Source organism: Leishmania infantum, chromosome 33 (genome assembly GCF_000002875.2).
Source record: "Leishmania infantum JPCM5 genome chromosome 33".
Lineage (NCBI taxonomy): Eukaryota > Euglenozoa > Kinetoplastea > Trypanosomatida > Trypanosomatidae > Leishmania > Leishmania infantum.
The window spans coordinates 1,287,069-1,303,912 of NC_009417.2; the positions used below are offsets into that span (position 1 = coordinate 1,287,069).

The window sequence follows — 16,844 nt, forward strand, 5'->3', positions numbered from 1 at the left end:
CAGCTGCCCATTCCTGTCGGTGGTGGGCCTCAAGTGCGTCGTGCCGTGTCTGGCTGTTCGTTGAGTTCCCTATGTGCTTTGATGTCCACTTGTGTGCACACCCTCTGTGCTCATTTTTTTTTTCGAAATGTACGATGGAGTCTGAATGGCGTTGCACTTGCTTTGTAGCTCTTCTTTTTCCGTGTTCTCTTCTGTTCAAACCGATGCGCAAGTACAGGGCTCCTCATCATTGCTCCACACCGCCACACACCCTTTTTCTCTTTTTGGGGTGGGGGCGTCCTAAATTTGATCGGCTTTCATACACATGCTTTCGTGTTTCCTTCTCCCCTTTTTGGTTTGCCGCTTGCCCTCTCTTACTGTTTTTCTTTTGCTTTTCTTGTCTCGGAAACGAAGGGGAGCTCTCGCTATTGTCGACTTTTTTTTCGTCGAGCAGCTCCTAAACCTGTGTAGGCACTGACCGGTTTGCCTTTCTTCATCTGAGGCGGCTCGCTAGGCTCGCGGGATTCATCACTTGTGCACAGCACACACGTAAAAGGCGTTTATCGCACGTGACTGTTACTCATCTGCCATTCAGCCATCAGTGCACGTGCTTTGCTAACCTCTGAGTCAGGGATTTCCTCACAACCACCTCCTAAGGCTGGAATAGGCGAGATTGGATATGCGGGAGGGGGTGAGAGTGACTTGTTACCCATGCCGTAGGTAGCCATGTACAGGCGAAGCAGGCAAACATCCTGTATATTGTGCACTTTTTCTTCTTCCTTCGTGGGGAATGAAAAGTGCCTCGCGCAGTTTCCGCTCCAACCTTCACCCGTGCCGACTCCTGTTTCTCGGGACAGAGGTTGCAGAGGACTTATCCAGCTTGGCGTCGGAGCATACCGTCGCACAAGCACGTTGGTGACATGTGGGGTAGAAAGTCACCATCATTTTTCATCGACCCATCTCCTTGAACTCCTCCTTCTCGGACGCTGCGGGACCCACGCTCGTCAGCCGCGTGATTTACATAACTCAAAGTCATTCATTTCAAACATTGGGGAGAGCAGGCAAATGCTAATGTGCGTATCTGCGCATAAAGCACAACTCTGGCAGGTGTGAAAGTGCTTGCTCATCCTCTTCCTTTTTGTTGTTGCTCTGTTTACTCACGTTTCCCCCTCTGTGTTCGTTTTTTTTTTCGTTAGTTTTGCGTTTTTTTTTAGCTTTCCTTGCGTCAGCATAGGAGCATGCGTGTCTGTGTGTCTGTTAGGTGTGGATACACAGATTTGTGTTCGCTTTACCCAGCTCTCCTTCGACAACTTTGGTACGAAAAAAAAAGAAAACACACAAAAAGGAAGAAGTCACCATCGCTGGCCCCACCTCGCGCGTATCGTGGGCAAACCAACTGTGTCGCGTGCATTGGCCTGCCGGCTGTATTTTTTGTGCCCTCTTCATTTGTATCTCATTAAGCCACATCCCCTTCCTCTTCACTCTGTCTTCGAAATGGTTCCCTGATCCGCCATCATGGCGAGTTTAAGCGGACAAGCGGGTCGAATGAGACGAAGTGCGCCGGCCTATTCATGCGCCTGTGTATATTTGAGCGGTGCATTGTGCGTGTGTCAACAGAGAAAAGGGAGCTCGTTTCCCCTGCGTCTACGGAGTGGGCTTAGCTGGCGCTTTCATATCACCCTTGTTTGTCGCTTTCATGCCGGGAGGGGCCAGGTAGGGGGTGTAGAAGAAGGGCGGGGCGAGGCGAGACAGCGGAGCAGATAGAACCTCTACCCGTCTGTCTGTAGCCGCTTCCACTCTCAGCATCTCCTTTCGTCTTTCCTCCGCAGATGAATCCGGCTTGTCTCGCTGTCCATGCCTTCTCTTTCTCCTACGTTCGCAATCACCTTCTTTTCCGCGCCCCCTCCCCGCCCAAACGCGCACGTAATTGGTGCCGCTCTGGCGTATCTTCTCTCTCATATACATATACATCCTCGGTGTGCTTCATTCTCCCGCTTTCTCTCTCCCTCTCGCCCCGTCGCCGCTGTCACTTTTGCGCGCTTTGGCGCCGTGTAGGTTTCGCCACTTTCCACATCGTTCTCTCCACTCGTTCGTGTTCGGTCGCACCCCGCTGTCTCTCTCACGCCCTCTCCCCGTCGCTCTCGTCTCCACACACGCGCACATCGCAGCACATTTTCTCGCTAACGCGTTGCCTACTCACCTTCGCCTCTCTTGTCGCGGTCATGAGCGCCATTGTCCCCCCTCCGCCGTCGGGCTCCATTCTGCAGAAGCAGAGCAGCTTTTCGCGGCCGAAGGCGAACAATGCCGCCGCCACCACACCCGGAGCTGAGACTTACGGTGCCGGCGGTGCGCCTGCTGCCAACGGCCAATCAACCGCACCGAGTGCTGCCGCCCAGAAGCCCGCCATGACCCTGCAGCGCCACGACCCCACTGGCGCCCCTCCGGCTGTCGCCCCACTCACCGGCGGCCCCCCCACTGTATCCCCGGCGCCTCCGGCTGGCGCACCCAAAAAGCAGCTTGGCGTTGCGTCGGGCCCTGCGCCGGACGGGCACCCTAATCAGCCCGCGGCGCCGCCGGGCATGTGGGGGCCCAAAGGTCAGATTGCCCCCGGTGCGCCGGGCATGTCTCCTGCTCCGGGACTGAGGCGCGTTGCACCCCCTCCGGCTGTTCCGCCGGCGACTTCTCCGGCCGCTACTGCGCCGACAACCCAGCTGCCCAGCATGGTTCGGCAGAACAGCGTGAACGGCCTTCCCTACGGTTCCATGGGTGGCGGTTTTGGCTCCATGCGTGGCGGCTTCGGCTCTCTGGGGGCGGGCCAGATGGCTGGCTCTGCCTACGGCACCATGGGTGCTCCATACGGCTCCATGGGTGCCGGCTACGGTAGCATGAACGGGAACATGAACTGCGGCAGCGCGTACGGCTCCATGGGCGATCAGGGGGCCAACCTTTACGGATCCATGGGCGGCGAGAACTGCATGGGCTCGATGGTGGGGGGCCAAATGGGCTCGATGTACGGCATGGACGGCCCTGGCTCCATGATGGGCGGCACCATGATGATGCCGATGAGCTCCATGTACGGCATGGGAGGCCCGATGGGCTCCATGTACGGCATGGGCGGTATGAGCACGATGGGCATCGCGGCGCAGTGGGGCAGCCTCGCCAACATGAGCATGGGCGGCCACGGCAGCCAGGTGAAGCGCAGCGGCATCTCGAGCGGCTATGGTGGCTTCGTGTCCGAGGCAACTCGCGTGGACACTGACGAGCTGTGCCCGCAAATCGGCACCTTCGAGAATGCCAAGGACCTGCCGCGCAGCGGAAAGCGCGGCGGCAACCACCTATACAGCCGTGGCAAGCACGAAAAGCCGGTGGCGACGGGCAACTCTACCGTGACAGCCTTGACGATCCGTCGCAAGTCAGACGTCAAGCTGGGCAGCAGCGCAGCCGGTGCCAGCAACGGTACGACTACTCACTCGGAGACCAAGGTGAGCCGCGGAGCGTCGCGTGCGTTGCCGTCTACGGCGGCTGGTCGCAACGGGGCCGCCGGCAAGCTGCGCGCAAAGTTGCCATCGAACTACAACGTGCACTCGCTCATCCTGGTAGAGAAGGCCACCGGCGCCGATGTGATCACTGTCAAGGACCCCAGCACCGTCGTCTTCGAGAAGGGCGGCAAGAAGGAGACGTTCGAGGTGGACGAGGCTCTGTCGCTATCCTCGGCGAAGGACGACGTTGACTCGGTGCTTCTTTCGGAGCTGTGCGGCAACTGGTTCAACGGTCACAACTCGGCACTTATGCTGTGCGCTGGTAAGGGCAGGGCCGAGGTGACGCAGGACGTGGCGCGCCAGTTTCTGCGCAAGTGCGTGGAACGCCTGGAGAAGAACGAGAAGGACATGGCTGTCAAGTTCGACATCACGATGACGATGGTGTCGCTCCGCTGTGCCGACCAGTGCTGCGACCTCCTCAAACCTGGCGCCTCTTACGAGAAGATGGTGATGGGGTCATCGCCCGTGTACGGCCCGTGCCTGCTGGGGCTGGAGACAAAGGTACACAAGACAGCGAGCGAGTGCGTCAGCTCCTTCGACGGCGGGCTGAAGAATGCAAAGGAGGATAAAGAGATCGTTGTCGCTTTCTTCGTTCTCAAGACGATCAAGAAGACGGGTGCGGAGGAAGAGGTTCACTTGTCCTCCCTCTGCATCGCACTCTGTGGCGAGACGGTGGCGCACAAGACAGATATTCGCGACAAGTCTGCGTCGTCGCCGCACCGCCTTTTCCGCTACGCCGTCGACGGCGCCTGCGTCACCGTGAGCGGGCTGTGGATTGCGTCGAAGGATGTGGACGCCCGCGAAGGTCTCGAGGTGGAGCGCAAGATGCGCGAGGTGAAGAACCAGCCGCCGCGCAGTGGTAACGTGAAACGCTTTGTGGACTACACGTACAAGGAGATCATGCGCCAAAAGGAGAAGCTGGAGTCCGCGACCGGGTCGGAAAAGAAGACGCGTGAGGCGCAGATCGAACGGATGGAAGAGATGGTCAAGGACGCGAAGGAGCTCCTCACGTCGCCCGAGAACACGCGGCCGAAGGGCTACTCCATGGGCCGCTAAAGCGCTCCCACGCAGCGAGAAGCTGGCGCGGCTACGTCGTGAATACAGCACCCCGTCCCTTCCCGGCCGCCCCCTCGCCCTTTTTGCTGTTCTTCCCATTCCGTCCTCCCGGCGCGTGCGTGCTTGTGCGCACTGATGCAGAGGGGTGGTGGGGAGCACCCCGGCTTGAGACCGACCAGCGCATACGCACATCCGCGGCAAATGATGCATTGCCTCCTCTTGCTGTTGCTCCATTTGTTCCCCCCTTCTCCCTGCGCTTTCTGGTGCAACAAAGCATCGCCCATGTCATGTGTCCCTCTCTCTGTTTCTCGCTTCATTGTCATTGTCGGCATCATGATGGTGGACAAGAGCCTCAGATGTAGGTGTGCCTGTCTTCGTTGTGGTTGTGTGTGTATGCTGTTCTTTCGTGACCGGCGCACCCACACTTGTATGGGCAGCCGTTTTTCCCGTGGTTGCCCTTCTTTGTTCAATTCGTTTGGCCCTATGTGTACAGTCCTCTCCATGGGCCCCTCCTTCTTGCCCGCCACTTTCCTCATTTTCACCTCCACCGTGTCTCTCACGTCTGCTGTGCGTTGGCTTGTTGTAGTCGTGTATCTCGTTGAGCTCTCCCTCTCCTCTGATGAACGCCCGCCACCCTCCTCCCCTCTCACTACTCCCCAGCGTTCCCTAGCTTCCACCCCCCGCACCTTCGTTTCATGCTTTGCATCGCAAAGCATGAGATCTTGTTTCGTGTTCTCCTCTCTCATCATCCAGCCCTGCACTCCGAAAAACAAGACGCAGTGCTCAAGAGGCGTGCATGTGGAAGGACAGGGACAACCGAAAAAAAGGGGGGGGGGTTGGAAAATGAGAGGAGAAAGAGTGCTGATGTGTGTTTGCACACGTGGTGGCGAACCGTGTATTCGTGGAGCCTACATTCATCTTCCTCTCCCCCACCCCTCCCTACGCTCACAGACAGACACCTTTTTTTTGTTTGGTTTCCTCCACGTCAAGGTATTCACTCTGCTCACAGTGTGTGTTAGGTCATGTGCTACTGTGCTGATGTGTGAGGGCTCTCTTGCGCGTTCTCTCTTTTTCGTTGTTCTTAAACATCATTATGCCTTTTTTCTTGCATTTCTTATTTTTTTTTTCCGCACCTATTGCACCTCCACCTTGCATGCGCGTGAGCCCGCACCTGTGCGTGTGTGTAAAGGTATATGTGTTTATGCCCCGCACGCTCTTGAAGGCAAGCGGTGCATCAGCTGTGATGAACTCTACCTGCTTCACTTCCGCCTCTAAACCAGAATGTCTCTCTCATTTTGCCAGCCGTCTTTCTCTGTTTCTGGTACATGTGTGCGAGGACTTTCAGGGTCAGGTGTCCGCGGAGAGAGGTGAAGCAGGAAGGATGGCGCCCTTTGGCGTCAAGCGCACATGTATTTACCTACGTGCTCACCAATCAAAAAAGGAGGACTGCAGGGAGTGTCATCGTTTTATTTTTTATTGATATTTCGCGTGTCTGTGTTTGCGTGTCCTGCATCTCACACCTCGATGGGCTTGTCTTCGCCTTTTCTTTTTTTTTTTCGGTGACGTTTTTTTTTTCTCTCTCCGACTCACATCCTCTCTCGGTTCTCGCAGGCGTGAGCGCGTGTGTGTGTGTGTTGAAGAGAGGCATGCGCGGTACAGCCTACTCATCTCTAAGATCCTTTTCATCCTCCTTTCCCCTCCCACCACTCCAGATACTTAGCTGCCCATGCACATGAGATGACGCGAAAAAGAAAAACTTAGCAGGGAAACTCAAGGGTCCAGGCGCGGAGACGCTGGGTTATCACTTTCCTCTTTCTCTCGCGCAGGATCGCTCTTCCCTTCGCTTGTGAATAATGCTCTTGTTGCCATTTGCGCTGTGCGCATGTGTGCCGGAGGTGGCATTGCCCCTTTACCTTCCCCTTTTTGGCGTCTCTTTCGTTTGCATTACTCTCGACTCGCGAGTGAGATCCTCTACCATTGAGCACTCCAGCACGCCCCCCTTCCCCTCCCCTACCTGTCTCCGCGTGCGCGCGACCCACCGATGCAGACACAGACAAGACGACAAGAGTGCATATATACGTGTTACGTGTTGGCCTTCTTTGAACTATTTTAGTCGATCTGCTTTGCTGTTCTGCCATCTTCTTTCCCAGTTCAGCTCTTCACCTCCGGCTCACCCCCTAGTGTCGCTGTTTGGTATGCTTGTATTTCTTTCTCTTTGTGGTAGAGGAGCTCAGCTGAGGAGCGCGCGTAAGCCGAAAGGCGTGCGCATGCCGTGTCTCTTGTTGTGTTTATATTTTGTGTGTTCTCGATGCTCGCTTTGTGGTCGGCTATTGATTTTTTATTTTCCGATCTCACATGCCTTTCTCTGCGCTTACCACGTTCACTGAATACCCTTGTTTGCGTCGCCGCGTTCTCCGTTGTGCGACGCGCAACCAAGGCTAGGCAGTATGGCGTGGACGCGGAGAGAAGCAAAGAAAAAGGCCGCGCACCACGTGAAGCATCGAGAGGATGCCCACGAGGCTGTGACACCAGGCAAAAACACCACAGAGAAAAGCAGAAAAACGCCCAAAAAGTATGTCTGTGCCGAAGAGGACGATGACACAGCACCAGCACGAGGGAGAACAAAGGAGAAAAGGAGCATGAGCAGCTCATATGGAAGCTGCGCCCGTGGAAAGAAGGAGGGGGGGGCATTCCTGCTGTTTTCTTTGTGCGTCCCTGGCGCTGCCGGTCGCCTCACCGCAGTGTCAGGGTCTTGTGCACACTCTGTCGATACCCCAACAGCCTATGCAATGCCCTCGGGTACGACTGCGGTCTCTTGGTGTCGGCGGACAAGCCTGTGCTGGCGCTGAGCCGAAGCAACTTGGGGGCATGAGCACGCTTGGAAACGCTCGCTGCGGTTGTTGTCGAGGATTCGACCGCTTTGCTTGCACTTCCACTCCTGTCAGAGGCGTGCGGATACCGGGGAAGGCGAAGCGCCGCTGCCGCCACAGACTCAGGGCAGCGCCCCGCCTGTCGCGGCACATGCGGGCAAGGTATCCAGGCACGCCCCCGGGCAACAACGCCGCCATGAGGCAGGCACCGTGATGCGGAAGTGCGAGCAGTGTGCGCCGGCGCTGTCAAGCACCGCTGGCATGGTGTGTCTGATGCGAGCAAAGCATCCAGGGGCCGGCCGAGCACGGGCGATGGGGGGGAGGGGAAGAAGGCGCATGCAGGGCCATGCCGATGCCCCCTCTCCCGCAGTGCATGTGTGCGGAGCATGCGGCGTCTCCTGCATCCGACCGAGTGGGCTGATGCGGCGCGGACGCCGGCAGGCATGACGAGGGCACCCGGGACGGCACCACCGAGCCATCGGGTGTGCACTGCGGAGAGCCGCCACGCCACATTACGGGATGCCGCGGTTGGAGCGGACTGGGGGGCGGGCGGGCGAAGCACGGCATGCAGGCAGTGTGTGCCGGGCCTCAGAAGGACCCTGACCCCTGAGGCTTTCGAGGCTCCTCCTTGCGTTCGTGCGGCACGCACCTGGACCGCCCACCCACCACGTGCACGACAGGCGCCGATCGCGCAGCGGGCACAGGAAGAGTAGGCGATGAAGGGCAGGGCGAGCGTGCTGGACGCATGGCGCGATTCGACGAGCGGGAGAGCCACGTCCCAGGCGACGAGCATTTAGCCCGAGTGCGACAGAGTTAGGTGAGCGGTGGCTGCATGCCGATGCTTGTCGACATGTTCGTGTTATGCGGAGACACGCCAACCAGGAAAAGGGAATTGCTATTGTTGTCTTTTGTTGTTGTCGACCGAGTGCCCTCCGCTTTTTTTTTTCAATACTTTCTTTGTTTTCGCATGTGTCTATGTGTAGTTTCCGTGTTTTTGTTTTCTTTTTTTTTCCGAGTTATTGTGTTGGTGCTGGTATGTACGCTTAAAGGGGCCGTGTCTTTTTCTGAATATTCGCCCCTTCTTTCTCCATCTTCAGTTGTTATTGTCGTCAAGTCTTTTTTTTTCTTTGCTGGCTGGCTCGACATCTCTATTCTTCCGCGTCTCTCGCTTTGTCCTTTAGGTTTCGCTGCATCTCGTCGATTTTCTCTGGCTTCGTGTCTCTCACGTCACGCCGAGACGTCCGTCAATGGCTGCACCGCTTCTTGCAGTGAAAAGCGATGCCAACGCTCATCGCATCTCGGGTTAGTCGCTGTCGGCATCTCTATGGGTGGGTGCCTTTGCACTTGCATGTGATATGCCCGCCTTCTCATTATGTGTTTCTCCCGCTTCTCTCGTCTATTGTATTCACTCTTTCCTTACTTTGTCTCGAATCTCTCGGTATGCATGTGCCTCAGTGTGCATGTGTGCGTGTCTTGGTGCCTTTATGTATGCTGACTAGCCAGATTTTATATTGTTGAATATTCTACGCGTTTGCGTGCCTTCTCTAAAGGTGTGCGTATTTATGTGTGTGTGTGTGTGCGGTTACAGACCTATCATGGATACCTCCTTTTTTCGTATATATTTTTTTCTTGCTGATCATCTTCACTTCTCTCCTGTTTCGCTTCATTCCCTTTACTATTTTTTCTTTTCGGTGGTGAGGGGTTGATTTTATTGCCTTTGCATTCCATTACCCTCTCTTCGTCTCTTTCCGGCCATGCGCGCCTCTTGTCTGTTTCCATGCCGAGGCGTGCGTATGTAGGGCTGCGTATTTTGTTTGCCTTTTGGTTTCAGGCTTGATTTTATCGCTGCCTTTATATTTCATGTGCTGTGCTTTGAGATGTTTCGATGATGCTTCATCGTGTGTGCGGCGTTGCTGAGAAGCACCATCCATAAAGACACCGAGGGACACAAGCGTCGCCCGATGAAGGAGAGCAGGCAACGTGGATGCTGCTGAATCGCCATATTGGAGGGTGAGGATGCAAGCACACACATAAACTCGTACCCGCGTACTCCAGCGGCAATGCTGCGGTGAACGAGGTAGAGAATAAGCAGAGAGACCACTGGCCATACTTCATCTTGTCGTATTTGTGTTTTGTGCGGCTGATCAACTGCGCTTGTATGTAGACGCACTAGTTCTCGGCACGGAACTCTACAACCAGCGCCTACAGCGCAGGTATGCTTCCTTCCTCTGCTTGAAAGGACATCTGCTCTCCTCCGCTGCCTTTCATGGATGACCGGTTCGCTGAATCACGACGGCACTTCTGACGCGTCGGGGCTCGGCGGCTGCATCCACGGAAGAGTTGTCCATCAAATGCCCTTTGTTAACCTGCATCCTCCCGTTTTCTCTTCCTCCTCGCCTTTCCCTCTCGATTTCTTTTGCTTTTCTTCGTTTTCATGCCTTTGCATCCTTTTGCACCGAATCCGTGGCGTGGGCAACGTGGCTCCCCCTGTGTCTATCGTATGGCAAACAGCTGGTGCTGCCAAGTCCGTCCTCTCCTCTGCCTCCGCTGCTGCGATGTACCCCGTTGCCTCACCCCCTCCCCTCGCCTCCTTGTCTTATCCGCGTCGATAGTGGCTCTCGCACCGTTGTTTCGGAAGGAGACAGAGAAGTCTATGTGTGTGTGTGTGTGCATGTCGAGTTGGCGGAGCTGCGAGCCATGCACTGAAGGGGAGGGAAAGGGTGTGACGAGACGATATGCAAACGTGCGTGATTGTGTGTGCATGTGAAGCACCTGCGACTGCTATGGCAAAGCGCGTTGAGGCCGTAACTCAAACGGGCAACATGTGCATGCAGGACGCTTCTTTCTATTTGCCGGCGCTTCGTCCCCCGCAGCAAAACGACAAGGAGCTGAGCACGGGTGAGCGTTCCTGATCAGCTGTCGCCTCACCCCCTCCCCTCGTTCCGCTAACGTCCTTTTGCCCTTCCCCACCATCAAGGCAAGGAGACAAAAACAACATCAGCCACCGCGAAACCAAACAGAAATGATTGTCTTCGGATGGGCTTCCCCCAATCTTTCTCTCTACGTCCAGCCTCCCTCACCCGTGAAAATGGGGAAGAGACCTTTGGCGTGAGGGATAGGGAAGCATGAAATGGGAAAGAGGGGAAGACAGCAAGCTTGCGTCCATGCACTTGTAAAGTCAACATTGTACCCCTCCTACTTGTCCTGCATGGAGGCATGTAAGGGCTCTTTCTCTCTCCTTGCTTTTCTGCTCTCTTCTTCATCCTCTCCTCTACCCTCTCTCCACGATGGCGCCTGCATATATATGTGTGTGTGTGTGCGTGCGTCATTGCCAGTGCGCTCTCTCATGTTGTCTACTCCTGAAAACACTAGCAAGCAAACATCTCACACCGCCTGCCCCCCCCCCTCCATCCTCCTCTAGTCGCTTTCTTTTGGTCTCTTCCGTTGTGCGTCAATCGCACACACGCAGACCTCGCTCATCACCCCCTTCGCGGTGTAGCGTATCAAAGGACATCCTGCCTCCTCCCCTTCTATGCACGTGAGCGGATTCATCTCTTCATCGTTCACTTTTGCTTTCCTTTCTTGTCGCTGTTGTGAGCTGCATCTCCCCCCTGGACGTTTGTCCCTTTTCGGCTCGTCATTGCCTTGCCCCCTCCCTTTTTCTTCGCTGGGCTTTGCTGTCACGAGCAAGCCAACCTGTGAACAATTCCCTCGCTTGATTATCTTTCCCTGTGCGTCTCCTCTGCCATCATCTTTTGGGCGTATTGTTTGCGTTCCACCCAGGAGGCCAAGCTGAACTACTTTTCCCCCACGTTCGCATACCAACGCACCGGCAGCAGGTGTAACAGCACTCTGCATCGTAGAACACTTCCCCCGCTTACCCACGCTCTACGGATTGGCGCCTCTACATCAAGAGCCATGAGCTACACCAAAGCGCCCAGCTCTATCGGTAAGAGCAAGCCCTCTTCCGGCAAGCGTCCGCCGAGTGGCGGCTCAGACCGCCACAAATCGAGCAGCAAGCACTGGAGCCGCGTATCGTCATCGTCTGGCAGGCATCCCCAGTCGTCATCGTCCTCTGGCAAACACCGCTCCTCGGGCCGGTCCTCGGCGGAGCAAAAGCACTCTTCCTCTTCGAAGCCGGCCGCGCCAGCGCCGACGGAGGCCTCGCCGACCACCGCTGTCTCACGCCCGCCCGGTGCGGCTCCGAAGCCCGGGCCTGCCGGGACGCCAAGCAGCCCTTCAAAGCCCACCACCTCTAACGCGATTGGAGCCGGCACGGCGCCATCCTCGACTCACACGCTCTCCAGTGCTCCTCCGAACGATGCCCCTGCTACCACACCGAGCTCTGCCACCAGGTCGAACGGTTTCGCCCAAGGTGGTGCTCCGCCAAATATCCAGCCCCTCGGAGGGTCTATGAGAGAAGCCCCGAACGGCATGTACGGCCTTGGTGCCGCGAGCGGCTACGGCGGCATGGGCGGCAACCAGAACGGCATGGTCAGCGGCCTCGGCTCCATGGGTGGGGGCCAGGACGGCATGGGCAGCTACGGCTCTATGGCTGGCGGCGGTCCAGACGGCATGAATGGCATGGGCGGCAACCCGATGGGCTCCATGTACGGCATGGGCGGAATGGGGTCGATGTACGGCATGGGCGGCAACCCGATGGGCTCCATGTACGGCATGGGCGGAATGGGGTCGATGTACGGCATGGGAGGAATGGGGTCGATGTACGGCATGGGCGGAATGGGGTCGATGTACGGCATGGGCGGAATGGGCTCCATGTACGGCATGGGAGGAATGGGGTCGATGTACGGCATGGGAGGAATGGGGTCGATGTACGGCATGGGCTTCGGCAGCATGTACGGCGGCAGCTATCACAGCTTGGTGGATGCGGCGTCTCGCCGTGCGAGCTTCCTCAACAGGAACAACCTGATTCGCGCCGATGTGAAGCCTCTGAATAGCGACACGAACGGCTGCAGCGGCGAGAAGGACGCTAAGAGCCCTGACGACAAGAAGGACGGGGACAAGAAGAACAGCAAGGGCCGCGAAGCCAAGCCCGAGGAGGCGAAGGGCGATCCCAAGGACCCCAAGGCGGCGAAGAAGGAGGTCACCGACAAGGAGGTCACCTACAAGAAGGACAGCGCCGACAAGAAGCCGTCCGTTGAGGCGAAGCCTGGGGACAAGAAGGACACCAAGGTCACCAAGGAGTCCGACAAAATGGAGGCCAAAGACATGAACGGAGAGAAGAAGGACGGCGAGGCGCCAGTGGCCAAGTCTGACGGTCCCCTGAAGTTCAGCGGCACCAGGATCCGCAGTCTCGCGCTTGTCTGCAAGTCTGGCAAGGGGGCGAAGGTGACCGTGAAGGGCAGGGACACCGTTGTGATGGAGGACAAGGAGACAAAGCTCGACGAGGCCATTCTCATCGAGGGGTCGAAGAAGCCAGTGGAGGCAGCTGCGCTCTCGGAGGTGCGCAATCAGTGGGTGTTGGGCCACAACGCCACCATCATGATCGGCAGCGACGCAACGCGACGCACGCAGGCGGTGGATTTCATGTGTGAGTACCTGACCACGTGCACGGGCAAGTTGGCCGCCAGCGGTGAGTACTTCAGCATCTACGTCACAATGACGGCGCTCGAGGGCGCGGATAAGGGCCGCGATCTGCTGAAGGAGGACGCTGCCGTTGGAAAGCTTGCGCTCGCGTCGTCTCCGGTGTACGGTCCGGCGCTCAACAACATGACGACGAAGGAGGTGAACACGAAGGAGACGATGGAGGCGGTGCTCAAGGAGGGCATGGGGCGCGCTAAGGAGGGTGAAATGGTCTGCAGCTACCTAGTTCTGAAGCAGTGCCGCAAGAGTAGCGCCGGTGTGATGGTTTACCTTTCCTCCCTGAACGTCACGTTCGTTGGCCCGAACGTGGAGCATCTCATCGGCCTCAAGGCCAAGAAGCCGGAGGAGCCGTGTCGCCTCTACCGCTACTCCGTCGGCGGTGGCAGCCACACCATGTGTGTCGGCTTCGTCAGCGACGACGAGGCCTCTGCGGCCAAGGTCTTCGATGCGCTCAGGGAAATGCGCGAGGTTGAGAACACCGAGCCTCGCAGCGGCAACGTGAAGCGCTTCATCGAGTACACAAAGAAGGAGATCCCCAAGTGCAAGGAAAAGGTCTCCTCGACGACGGAGGAGAGCAAGAAGGCAGACTACGAGACGATGCTGAAGCGGATGGAGATGATGCTCAAGGACGCTGAGGCCATCGAGAAGGACCCGAAGACGGTCGCCCCGAAGGCGTACGTGTAACGACGCGAATAGGCAAGCGAAAAAAAATCGCCACCAAAAAGAGATGAGAAAAGTCGGCGCGCGAGCGCCAAATGCCAGAACGGGCGGGCGTGAGAGTTCAAGAACGTTGCGCGTACCTCGACACCTTTTTTTCCACGGCCCATACCCTCGTGCTCCTGTGTGCACATTTGACGGTGCACGATGTGCAGACCTGTGTGTGTGTGTGTGTCTGCGTGCTCGTTTCCCTTACTGTTGCGGTGACGGATGTTGAATGCCGGTGTTTCTTCTAGCACACACGGGTATCTACATCTACACGCACAAGCCTGTAGCCGTGTTGATGTATATATGTCCTTGCCCCCCCCTCACTCTCGGTGTGCTTCATCTTCCATTCGGTTGTTTAGGTCCTTTTGTTTTCACGGATTTCTCTTTGCGTGTCTGTGGGGTTCTTGAGTCTATTGTCGAGCTATACACGGCGCGTTCTCGCGTCCGTGTGTGTGCGCGCCGGCATGCGTGCTCGTGGACTTGTGATGCAGCTGTCACCCCGGGCGCTGTTTCGCCGCCCCTCAAAGTCCGCTTTTCGTCATCGCCATGACGCGCGCACAACCACCGAAAAACGTGCATGCCCTCTCTTCCTTTTCTGTCGGTACCCCCTTACTTTTTGTGAATCCCTCCATCGTTTCTCTCTCTCTCTCTCGCGTGATCCTGCTTTCCATTACTTTGATCTCTCTTCCTCCTTGTACTTATTATGCTTCGATTTTCTGCGCGCGCCCTTCATTCTCGTGATGGCCATCGCAGCCCTTCCGTTGTTCTCATGTGCCGACATGATGTTCATCTTTGTCGTGCTCGATGCCACGCGCTCTCTTCTTTGCCGTATTTCTTTTGTATTTTCCTTTTCTTGTGTCCTTTCCTTTCTGCCTGCTCAGATTGTTGTGCATAGTAATGGCACAAATCGAGGACAAGAGTGCACTCCTCTCCTCCCAACAGTCACACTCAGCACACACACACACACACAAAAAAAAAAACAGACACGCGCGAACGTGCACATAAACAGGCGAGTCCTGTCATGCAAAGGAGCTTACACTGAGGCAGACGCATGTGTGTATGTGCGTGCGATGCGTGTGATGTGCGTAGACAGGTCCTTTCTTCTCTTTCATTTCTCTCAGAGCTTCCCCCTCCCTTTTTGTTGAGCGTCATGACGTTGGCCGCTATTTTGTCTTTTTTTTTGTATTTGCCGTCGATCTTGTGCCTCTCTCTCTCTTGATCATTTTTACTGTTGTTCGTCAACGCCTTTCACTCACCTGTGCAATCATTCTTATTTTCTTTTTTAGTGCTGTGTGCTCATGGTTTCGTGTATGGCGCGCTCATGTTTGCGCATCTGCACCGGTGAAAGATGCCAGGGAGATGTGCAAGGCATTGGAAAGAATCCGAGAACACCTCTTTGCTTTACTTCCACTTTTGTTTTCCCTGTTTATGTGTGCCATCCAGCTGCGCCACCGGGTTTTATTCGCGATCACATCAGCTTCTCCCATCATACGCGCAGCCACATGAAACACACACACACACGGTCGTCAACAAAACCATCAACCCACCTCTTCTCAAGCCGGCTCTGCACGGACATGCATTTATTGTCTATGAATTCACGCTGTGTATAGGTTTCTGCATATGTGCATATAATTTCTCCTTCATGCGATACGTAACCGTCTCGTGTGTGCCTTCTAACACACCCTAAGTTGCAGCGCTCTCTCACTCTCTCTCACGCCCGCTGCCCTCGCCCCTTTCCTGCTGAGCTCCTTTTCTCCCCCCTCTTCCTCAGCATAAGTTTGGCGTTCCAACGCCTTCCATTCTCGTTTTGCTGCTCTGCTTCTTATGCCTGTTCACCACCATCATACAGTTGTGGAAGGAAGCGACTATGTGTAACCACCGTCATACAGCAAGAAGAACACATCACGCGGATATACGCAGCGCCTCTTCTGTTATCTGAACTTTTTATTTTTCTATATTCTGTGTGTGTCTCTCTTTTACGTGACGTGCGTGCGCGCGTGTAGGGGCGGTTTCGCCTCTGTCTTCTCCGTGTTCGCTTCCCCCCCCTTTTCCGCCTTTTGAGCGCCTGCATCTTGCGCTCTTTATCCTGGACTCGTGTTCCTGCGCCACCGTTATGTGCTTCATTTTCCACGTTCTCCTTTGGCTTTCATCATTACTTTTTTTTTTTGTGCTCAGAGAGGGCGGTGTGGCGGAGGGCATAGCAGTGGGGAGAAGGGGGCCATATCACACTTGCTTGTTTATTTGTGTATCTCATGGGAGGATATGGCAAACAGGCGATCTAGACTCGCACACCGATGTGTGCGCATCACCATGCATCACGTTCATCCTGTCTTTCTTTCTTGTGCTATTATTCGCCGTATATATTTGCTCCATCGAGTCCGATCTCTGTGCGCGTCTGTGTGTTGGAAGGGGAGGTATATATATATGTGTGTAAGTGTGTATGCGCTTATCCATTCTTTTTGTTTTCGTTTCGTTGTTGCTGTACGATGCGATGACTGCGCTCGTGCAAGTTTGTGTTTGTTTTCACCCTGCAGGCATCGCCAAGGGCAAGACAAGAAAGGTAAGCAAGGAGAGGAGGCGAGTCGAAAGAAACGAAAAACCTCGAAGCGACAAGGACAGGAGGAATAAGAAGGGCTGCGATGGAGGGAGGCTGATGGAGAAGGGGAGACGCAGGAGCATGTCATCTGTAAAAAGGAAGAGGGCGAAACAAGAAACAAGAAGAAAACGACTGCTTTATGCAAGAGTGGTTTGCTTGCCGACGAGACAGCAGGCATACATGTGTACGTGTCGCATACAGCCATGGGAAAAGGGTCCGAAGAAAGATCCTAACAGACAAGCTCCCCTTTCGGCATCCCTCCCCCTGCCCCCTTCCACCCCCTTTCCCTTCCTTTTATTTGATCTTTGCGTTCGTCGCTCTCTCCGCCTCGTTAGCATCTTTTTGTTGTTGCTGTTGCTCATGTACGTGTTTATTTACATGAAGTGCGCGGGAGGCGACAAGCCCGCACATACGCCAAAAGGAAGATGAACGCTACTCGCATTCTTCTTCGTCTTCCTTCCTCCTACTCGTTTTACCTGTTGTATGCACCGCCTA

The 16,844-nt window shown here is 55.8% G+C and overlaps 3 protein-coding genes across 3 annotated transcripts; all 3 read left to right on the top strand.

Annotated features, from left to right (window-relative positions):
* Positions 1-2,600: 2,600 nt before the first annotated feature.
* On the top strand, positions 2,601-4,574 carry LINJ_33_3100 (conserved hypothetical protein; the record flags this gene model as incomplete). Its single annotated transcript, XM_001468318.1, has 1 exon — positions 2,601-4,574. The coding sequence occupies one exon, from the start codon at positions 2,601-2,603 to the stop codon at positions 4,572-4,574; it is 1,974 nt and encodes a 657-aa protein (XP_001468355.1).
* A 5,304-nt stretch (positions 4,575-9,878) lies between these two features.
* Positions 9,879-10,211, top strand: LINJ_33_3110 (hypothetical protein; the record flags this gene model as incomplete). Its single annotated transcript, XM_001468319.1, has 1 exon — positions 9,879-10,211. The coding sequence occupies one exon, from the start codon at positions 9,879-9,881 to the stop codon at positions 10,209-10,211; it is 333 nt and encodes a 110-aa protein (XP_001468356.1).
* A 1,151-nt stretch (positions 10,212-11,362) lies between these two features.
* On the top strand, positions 11,363-13,732 carry LINJ_33_3120 (conserved hypothetical protein; the record flags this gene model as incomplete). The annotated part of the gene is made up of 1 exon (XM_001468320.1): positions 11,363-13,732. The coding sequence occupies one exon, from the start codon at positions 11,363-11,365 to the stop codon at positions 13,730-13,732; it is 2,370 nt and encodes a 789-aa protein (XP_001468357.1).
* Between the last annotated feature and the right edge of the window lie 3,112 nt (positions 13,733-16,844).